At 44.8% G+C, this 10,479-nt stretch overlaps 1 protein-coding gene across 1 annotated transcript in view; it reads right to left on the bottom strand.

The window, feature by feature from the left end:
* Window positions 1-379: 379 nt before the first annotated feature.
* The window catches only part of LOC126456680 (UDP-glucosyltransferase 2-like), a 217,885-nt gene continuing 207,785 nt past the window's right edge, over window positions 380-10,479 (bottom strand). The window contains exon 8 of the mRNA XM_050092421.1: window positions 380-529. Coding sequence (XP_049948378.1) covers window positions 380-529 — 150 coding nt within the window. The remainder of the gene's footprint in view (window positions 530-10,479) is intronic.

Genomic DNA, 10,479 nt, shown 5'->3' with positions numbered 1-10,479 from the left:
TCCGAAAAATTAGAGCAAATACGGAGACTTACAAGCAGTCGTTGTTCCCACGCACAATTCGTGAATGGAACAGGGAAGGGGGGATCAGATAGTGGTACAATAAGTACCCTCCGCCACACACCGTAAGGTGGCTCGCGGAGTATAGATGTAGATGTAGATGATGTAGGTTGCAGTAGGTACTGGGAGATGAAGCAGCTTGCACAGGATAGAGTAGCATAGAGAGCTGCATCAATCCAGTCTCTGAACTGAAGACCACAACAATAACATGCCTATCATATGACGCATGTAACGATTTCACTCCCCAAACGTCTTGAAATGGTCAGAAATTTAGTAAGGTTGGCTAAGCTTCAGAGACTACTTAAACGTTGTCTTGAGAACATCAGTGTTTCTTCTGTTTCTGGTTCGGTTTGCTGCCTTTGAAGAAGGAAAGTATCCGCCGCGTGACGGAGTAGACGACGTAGAGTGTGAGAGCGACGCCCACCAGCAGGAAGGCGACGACGTCGAGCAGCAGCAGCTGCCACCAGTGCAGGTCGAGGGCTGCACTGCGCAGGTGTGGGGCACCCTTATGGCGGATCACGTACTCGAGCCACCACACCGTCCGCTCCAGCGAGTCCGCCTTGTGCTCGCGGAACACAGTCGACAGCGTCTTCATATTATTTTTGTATCTGTGGAGATAATACACAATGGCTGATTTAAAGAAAATACCTGCACAAAAACAACATGATCCTAAATTGCTAACTACGTCAAAATCGAAAACAGTAGTTGGAAAATAGAAGAACATACGATCATTGACCAGTGCAGTGGTTTTCGACCGAGAACTTTCAGAGTGGTTCGATGCGGTCCGCCATGACTTACTCTTCTGCGCCAGTCTGCTCATCGACGAGTAGCACTTACAAATGGTTCAAATGGCTCTGAGCACTATGGGACTGAACATCTGAGGTCATCAGTCCCTTAGAGCTAGTTAAAGCCGTTGGCACACGGACCGTGCATCCGAACGCTGAGCGTGCCGAGTTTCTACATCTACATTCTACATTTATACTCCGCAAGCCAACCAACGGTGTGTGGCGGAGGGCACTTTACGTGCCACTGTCATTACCTCCCTTTCCTGTTCCAGTCGCGTATGGTTCGCGGGAAGAACGACTGTCTGAAAGCCTCCGTGCGCGCTCTATTCTCTCTAATTTTACATTCGTGATCTCCTCGGGAGGTATAAGTAGGGGGAAGCGATATATTCGATACCTCATCCAGAAACGCACCCTCTCGAAACCTGACGAGCAAGCTACACCGCGATGCAGAGCGCCTCTCTTGCACAGTCTGCCACTTGAGTTTGCTAAACATCTCCGTAACGCTATCACGGTTACCAAATAACCCTGTGACGAAACGCACCGCTCTTCTTTGGATGTTCTCTACCTCCTCCGTCAACCCGATCTGGTACGGATCCCACACTGAAGGGCAATACTCAAGTATAGGTCGACGAGTGTTTTGTAAGCCACTTCCTTTGTTGATGGACTACATTTTCTAAGCACTCTCCCAATGAATCTCAACCTGGTACCCGCCTTACCAACCATTAATTTTATATGATCATTCCACTTCAAATCGTTCCGCACGCATACTCCCAGGTATTTTACAGAAGTAACTGCTACCAGTGTTTGTTCCGCTAACATATAATCATACAATAAATGATCCTTCTTTCTATGTATTCTCAATACATTACATTTGTCTATGTTAAGGGTCAGTTGCCACTCCCTGCACCAAGTGCCTATCCGCTGCAGATCTTCCTGCATGTCGCTACAATTTTCTAATGCTGCAACTTCTCTGTATACTACAGCATCATCCGCGAAAAGCCGCATGGAACTTCCGACACTATCTACTAGGTAATTTATATATATTGTGAAAAGCAATGGTCCCATAACACTCCCTTGTGGCACGCCAGAGGTTACTTCAACGTCTGTAGACATCTCTCCATTGATAACAACATGCTGTGTTCTGTTTGCTAAAAACTCTTCAATCCAGCCACACAGCTGGTCTGATATTCCGTAGGCTCTTATTTTGTTTATCAGGCGACAGTGCGGAACTGTATCGAACGCCTTCCGGAAGTCAAGAAAAATAGCATCTACCTGGGAGCCTGTATCTAATATTTTCTGGGTTTCATGAACAAATAAAGCGAGTTGGGTCTCGCACGATCGCTGTTTCCGGAATCCATGTTGATTCCTACATAGTAGATTCTGGGTTTTCAAAAACGACATGATACTAGAGGAAAAAACATGTTCTGATATTCTACAACAGATTGACGTCAGACATAAAGGTGTAAAGTTTTGCGCATCTGCTCGACGACCCTTCTTGAAGACTGGGACTACCTGTGCTCTTTTCCAATAATTTGGAACCTTCCGTCCCTCTAGAGACTTGCGGTAAACGGGTGTTAGAAGGGGGGCAAGTTCTTTCGCGTACTCTGTGTAGAATCGAATTGGTATCCCGTCAGATCCAGTGGACTTTCCTCTGTTGAGTGATTCCAGTTGATTTTCTATTCCTTGGACACTTACTTCGATGTCAGCCATTTCTTCGTTTGTGCGAGGATTTAGAGAAGGAACTGCAGTGCAGTCTTCCTCTGTGAAACAGCTTTGGAGAGAGGAGTTTCTGACGTCATAGAGTGGAATAGTACGTTCGGGAGTCTTTCCGAACGTGCAGAGCAGTACCTGGCATCTCAGATATTCTGAGCGTGCGTCTGAGCGTTGACCAATGAGATGGCACAACGCCACCTACGTCACACGCACCCCATCTCCCTTCAGTACAGAGTTGTGAGGCGCCATATTGGCATTCATTTCAAGCTTATATGTATATGTGCCGTTTCTGAGCACCAGCAAATTCAGAATCACTGGCAATCCCGTTGTTAACTGTGTGATTCGTTCCAATAAAATAACGAGAAACATCATATTCGTGGCAAAAGAATTATTGTAACTTGCGTATTATGAGAGTAGGCTATTTGAAGGCAGTGACACACGGAAGAGCCATGGAAAACGGATTGTTCTTGGTACAATTTGTTATAATTAAATTTCAATTAGTAACATATCTACGATAAGGTTTACTGCAACGGGTAACACACTTTGATTACTCGTAATGTGTGTGTTGTTGTTTTAGCGTAATTATTAGCGTCATTGTCTTGTATTGATTTTTAAGTTGGGGCAGAGGTTCGCGTCTGACACTCTTAAATTTAAGTTCCTAACATTCGCGTTTTTATAAGGTTCTGACTCTTTATTATTAGTTTAATATACGTTTATACTATAATATTTGATATTATGTTAATATAAGTTAACCTTTTTTGAGGGGTGGCTTTGTTAGATTGGCTTAATCTACAGGAGAGCTTGCGCTACTCGTATAAAGATATTTTGCTCCTTTTTCTTTTACGCTTTGTAATTCACATGTTGCAAAGATTCCGCTACTGGGTAGGAACAGTGATTAAGTAGCACTGACCTCGGGGTTTTACTAAAATGTGGGAATGATGAATAATGTTTATCTCATGCGGAGAAGTATTCCAAATCTGTACCGCACTGTTTGTAATGGAACTTTTATATGTCTCTGTCCTTACTGATTGGACATGGTACTTTCCTTTTCGTGGACGATGAAGGAAATGTGCGTTTTAACAGAGCTAACGTGGGAATTTTACGCGCGCCCGTTTAGTAAACAGTGTGATTTACGAAGTAGAAACATCCTTCAAGTGCCGCTGGAGTGCGTTGCGATCGCGTATACCACGTTCGGGCCCACGTACCGTGTGCACAAGTCGCATCGTTCCTGAGCGTTCAGCAGCACGTTGAACTTGGCACGCTCAACGTTAACGTTCGACAGCACGGTCCGTGTGACGACGGCTTAAACCTAAGGACATCACACACATCCATGCCCGAGGGAATATTAGAACCTGTGTCTGTAGCGTTCGCTCGGCTCCAGACTATGGGACTTAACATCTGTGGTCATCAGTCCCCTAGAACCTAGAACTACTTAAACCTAACTAACCTAAGGACATCACATACATCCATGCCCGAGGCAGGATTCGAACCTGCGACGGTAGCGGTCACGCGGTTCCGGACTGAAGCGCCTAGAACCGCTCGGCCACCGCGGCCGGCTAGCACTTACACCCAACGCCCTAAGTTATTTGTTGGATATGTTTCGATCTCTTTCTGTCTCTACAGCTTTTACTCCTTCCAGTACCGGGAAAGATAACCTGTCCTAGAGACCTGACCCATCTTCTTGTCAGCGTTTTCCACATACCCCTTTTTTCGTGGAACTTGCGGAGAGTGTCCTCGTTTATATTATCACTTAATTTTCAGATTTCTTCTAGAATATCAAAAAATGTTTCAAATGGCTCTGAGCACTATGGGACTTAACATCTGTGGTCATCAGTCCCCTAGAACGTAGAACTACTTAAACCTAACTAACCTAAGGACATCACACACATCCATGCCCGAGCAGGAATCGAACCTGCGACCGTAGCGGTCACGCGGTTCCAGACTGTAGCGCCTAGAACCGCAGGGCCATATAGAGTATTACATCTCCTGAGTTTCACTGCTATTCCTCTTCTTTTATGGTTTTATCACAGTCCATGATTCATTTACCTACAGTGCTGTGCTCCATGGGCACATTCTCGGAAATTTCTTCCTCAGATTAGGGTACTTTTTAAACACTATCCTGAAAAAAGAACTGCAGCACCCTCAAGGAGAAGGCCAATATATCGTAAAGTACTGTGACGGGTAGGTCATTATTGCAGGAGTATACCATAACTAATTCAGCCCAAATGCAACAAAAAAATGGTTCAAATGGCTCTGAGCACTATGGGACTTAACTTCTGAGGCCATCAGTCCCCTAGAACTTAGAACTACTTAAACCTAACTAACCTAAGGACATCACACACATCCATGCCCGAGGCAGGATTCGAACCTGCGACCGTAGCGGTCGTGCGGTTCCAGACTGTAGCGCCTAGAACCGCTCGGCCACTACGGCCGGCCCAAATGAAACTCACGTCACAGAAACGGGTGCCTCAACAGTCACATCAATACACAATGTATCGCCTGCTGGCAGCAGCGCACACGTGTATTCTGACAGGCAAATAATCAAAAAGATGTTGAATGCGATTCAATAATACACTGTATCATACACCTTCAACAGTTTGCTGCACTTCGGCGATGGTTCTTTCGGACACTGCAGAGCAGGTAGGTTCCCGCTACGGAGCGTCCAGTTCATGAGATCTGGTGTTCTTGTTGACGAGGGTGGTTGCACGAGTTGAGAGGCGCGTCGCGTAGCAGCAACTGTTGGTAGAGGCGATTATTGTATTGTCTAACCGCAAATGGCACCTGTCCAATGTACCGGGCACTGGTTAATTTATTCTGCATAAATATACTACTGGCCATTAAAATTGCTACAACACGAAGATAACGTGCTACAGACGCGAAATTTAACCGACAGGAAGAAGACGCTGTGAAATGCAAATGATTAGCTTTTCAGAGCATTCACACAAGGTTGGCGCTGGTGGCGACACCTATAACGTGCTGACATGAAGAAAATTTCCAACCGATTTCTCATACGCAAACAGCAGTTGACGGGCGTTGCCTGGTGAAACGTTGTTGCGATGCCTCGTGTAAGAAGGAGAAATGCGTACCATCACGTTTTCGGCTTTGATAAAGGTCGGATTGTAGCCTATCGCGATTGTGGTTTATCGTATCGCGACATTGCTGCTCGCGTTGGTAGAGATCCAATGACTAGTGGAATCGGTGGGTTCAGGAGCGTAATACGGAACGCCGTGCTGGATCCCAATGGCCTCGTCTCACAAGCAGTCGAGGTGACAGGCATCTTATCCGCATGGCTGTAACGTATCGTGCAGCCACCTCCCGATCCCTGAGTCAAGAGATGGAGACGTTTGCAAGACAACAACCATGTGCACCAACAGTTCGACGACGTTTGCAGCAGCATGGACTATCAGCTCGGAGACCATGGCTGCGGTTACCCTTGACGCTGCGTCACAGACAGGAGCACCTGCCATGGTTTACTCAACGACGAACCAGGGTGCACGAATGGCAAAACGTCAGTTTTTCGGATGAATCCAGGTTCTGTTTGCAGCATCGTGATGATCACATTCGTGTTTGGCGACATCACGGTGGATGCACATTGGAAGCGTGTATTCGTCATCGCCATAGTGGCGTATCACCTGGCGTGATGGTTTGGGGTGCCATTGGTTACACCTCTCGGTCACCTCTTGTTCACATTGACGGCACTTTGAACAGTGGACGTTACATTTCGGATGTGTTACGACCCGTGGCTCTACCATTCATTCGATCCCTGCGAAACCCTACATTTCAGCAGGATAATGCACGACCGCATGTTGCAGGTCCTGTACGGGCCTTTCTGGATGCAGAAAATGGTCGACAGCTGCCGTGGCCAGCACATTCTCCAGATCTCTCACCAACTGAAAACGTCTGGTCAATGGTGGCCGAGCAACTGGCTCGTCACAATACGCCAGTCACTCCTCTTCATGAAGTGTGGTATCGTGCTGAAGCTGCATGGGCAGCTGTGCCTGTACACGCCATCCAAGGTCTGTTTGACTCAATGCCCAGGCGTATCAAGGCCGTTATTACGGCTATAGGTGGTTGTACTAGGTACTGGTTCCTCAGGATCTATGCACCCTAATTGCGCGAAAATTTAATCGCATGTCAGTTCTAGTATAATATATTTGTCCAATGAATATCCGTTTATCATCTGCATTTCTTCTTGGTGGTGTAGCAATTTTAATGGCCAGTAGTGTAACATATGTGACCACGAGTTGAAACTGATGCCCCCCCCCCCCCTACCCCCAAATACACACACACCATAAAGCCTTGGGTGGGATCTGTGTGTCGCGAGCGAGTGACCTCCGGAATAGCCCGCTCACGTCCATCACTCCACACAAAAACTACCGTATCTACTCGTATCACTGAAGACAACAAGAGTGCCATTCCACTCTGCAGACGACGCTTTCAACTGTTTGGTGGTATCGCTTGACCACACGTACACGAAATCTTAGTACTGCTGAAAGCAGATTCCCCCGTTGTTCTTGGCGAAACATCAGGTGCCATAAGTGCCCTGGTTTAATCCCTGGTAGATGTTCGGTCGGCTGCTGATGCCCCCCCAACGCGTCGATCTTGATGTGCATCCGTACAATGCTAACAGCCTAGTTTACAAGTGTGAGAGCGTTCCATACACCACTGTTGAAGGCAGCAACACAACACCAATATATTGTGGTCGTACGCACAAAATGGTTACTTTTACGAGGAAAAACGGCAGGTAACTAATTATTATGCATGAATTTTAGAATGACAATCTGTATGTCTTACCTACGTTCGCTCCTTCTCTAGGTGTTGAGAATTAGTTTAGATTTGCACAAATTTTGTTCGTTACTATGAAATAAAACATTTTCTAGAGGACCTCGTGTGTGGAGCTCAGCTTTCTGTAAGGTGATCCTGAAATAACTGTTTTCTCTGACCTCTACAGCACTGCATGAAGTATTGACTGATGAACAGTTAGAAGCTCTTATTAGTGACATCACTGGTAAGATGACGAATTCTCATTTTGACTGAAGATTGTCCTGCCGGGATGGATGAAACAGATCGATAAACAATAAGAACGTTAAAATGTGGTTCCAGTAGCTAGGAGAACAGGACTTCCTTGTTCAGTGAATTCCTCCATGAGTCAAGTAGTAGCTGATGCAGAAAATGTGAAGAAAAAGGCTAAAAGAGCTGTGCTGCAACCAATTTCAAATATTAGGTCTCACAAAGTTGGACAAATGCCAAAATTTGTTGACTGAAGGAATTCCTCGAAATGCAGGAAACGTGGCTGCAATTACAAGATATGAGAGACATTGGATGGATGTGGAATGTATTTATGTACTGCAAAAAATATTATTTTTAGGGTTACCACATACCGTAAAGGTTTATTTACTGGCAGTAACAAGTTATTACTTGCCAGAAATTATTGTGTGATTATTACTGTCTTGCGTTTATGTAGATATTTGAGAGCCTTAACGAAGATCTGCATTTGAATTCCTACACTTCAAAAATATCAAATTAAGAATCCTATTTTCTGTGTGTATTAGCATGCACAGATTACTATTTCAAATGAAAAACAGGTATTGCTGGATAAAATATTTTCATCGAAGAAGCAGAAAAGCAAATACAAAACGAAGACTAGTACGTTTTCATAATGACAAACTTGAGGACCACTAAGTGGACCTCCATTTATACCTTACAAAATCATAAAAAAATTTCATTTGCATCTATGGCATGTTCGTTTATTAGTGTGCTCCAAAATATGAAAAGAAAAATTGCTGCGATCTTTTTTTTTTACCTCGGGGTCGGTGAGGTTAAGCATTATTATTCACAAGTTTAGATGTGATGAACCGTGTGTCACATCGTTGAAATAACATATGTGGCAGTATATTGCCTCGGAGCCTTGAGTAACTTACTTTGATTCCTCCAAAACGGTTCGTACGGCGGCCAGCAGGTTGTCCTTGGTGAGGTCAGGATAGTCCAGCCTGACTCCAATCTCCGCCTGCGAAATCTTGGCGGCGTTGAACGGCTGGTCGGCGAAGAAAGGTATGACCACAAGTGGAACAGCGTGGTACGTCGCCTCGTTCATGCTCTGGAGACCTCCTTGCGTTATGAAGAGGCGAACGTTTGGATGAGCTGTGGGCAAAGAACGCCATGCTGCACTGTGACATGGTGTGGAACTCCACATGCTTACAAAGAACTTCAACTACTATACGAGGATAAATGATACATTTTAAACTGTTTTAGAACCGACTAAATTTCCAACACAATCATACATTTAGATACAGACCTGCGTTTTCGTTGAATTACCTTCAGTTAGATGTGAAAAGGATGTAAGCACATTATTGTAGGAGAAGGTTTTGAAGCGCCCTCGTAGTGCAGTATCTTTCGCATTGTATAACAACGGCTTGCCATCATAGTCCTTCCAAAAACTATTCCATCGTAATCCATATCTCGCGTAACTCTGATTCTGTAGGCACATATTAGTTTTCTGCACTACAGTGTTACGCTCGGTGGAACATTTTCACTCCTTCGAAAAGGAGGGAAATCACCTTTGTGCTATCGGAAGGGATTATCTTTGTGCTCCCCTGACGTATTGAAAACATTGGTAAATAAATGTTACAAGTTTTATCAAGATCTTAATACAGTAGAACAAGTACGATTTCCACTGACATTTAAAAATGAGTTCTTCTTTATTTTTATAAAATAGAGGTACGTATCATAAAAGATATTTCCGTTCAAGAAGAGTTTAATCTGTCTTCTATTATCTATGAGATAAACTCGTACAGCTTTAACAATCGTTTATCTGCGGCTGTGATACAAATGAAAGTTAACAATTCAGTATAGATGAGTCAGCAAAATCAAGTCTATCCTAGAACCGAATAGGAGGGCTGTGTAATGAAAGCGTTACCTAAATTTTTCAAGACTAGTTTCGGGATGGTTTCTTCGACAAGAATTCAGCTAGACAGATCGACAGCTGATTCTTTAACAATACTTTCGCTAGAAAAGGAAGAAGGCCGTGTGAACTAGAGCGGTCCTCAACCAGTGGATTGGCATTCAAGAGACGTGGCTTTCAAATCCCGTTCGGACATCCAGGTACAGGTGTTCGCTGATTTTCCAAACACAATTCACGTGAAAACCGGAATGACTCCCTACAGAAGGACACAATCCATTAACTTCCCATCCTTATTCCGTCCAATCTTGTATTCCATCTGTAATGGCCTTTTCGCCAAAGGAATGTAAAACTCTAACCCTCTTCCATATTTAAATTTTGATGTAGCTAGCAGGATGAAATCTCACCCAGCACGGATTGTTGTGGCATCCACTTGCTGACCATCACGTTCTCCGGCTGCGAAGGCAGTGTGTCGTTCTCCCACTTCCAGAGGACGCGTTGCGGCAGCTGTCTGAACGCCTCCAGAAAAGCCTGGAACTTCTCCTGGGGCAGTGCGTTGCTGCGGACGTTGGATCCGAGACTGACGTAGATGACGCCGTGTTCGGCTCCGTCTATGAATTTCTGTAGGTTCTACAATATAGAAGATTAACTTGGTATGAAACGGGCAACTGCTTGCAACAACTGCTTGCAACAAAATTTTATTTTTTTTATTATTTTATTCTACTTCACATTTGACATTTGTGCTATGAATCATGCAGCTATCAACATTCACTCACGAGCATTTCAGTGGGAGATAGTTGTGTGTTATGGCAAATGTAAGAGCGAAAAATGTCTTCTGGCAGCAGTTGGAAACTCGGCAAAGGCAGGAATGTTTTGGTTTTTCGTTCCACAATATTGGTGCTCAGTATGGTCTGGATTCCATTACCGTCAATGGAAGAGGGAAACTATGATTTCAAGGGAGCCATACTGGGCCTCAGCAACTCTGGCTACTACCGCCCAACAGGACAGACACGCTGAGGTGACGAA

Source organism: Schistocerca serialis, chromosome 2 (genome assembly GCF_023864345.2).
Source record: "Schistocerca serialis cubense isolate TAMUIC-IGC-003099 chromosome 2, iqSchSeri2.2, whole genome shotgun sequence".
Lineage (NCBI taxonomy): Eukaryota > Metazoa > Arthropoda > Insecta > Orthoptera > Acrididae > Schistocerca > Schistocerca serialis.
This window is presented reverse-complemented; position numbering and strand designations above follow the sequence as displayed.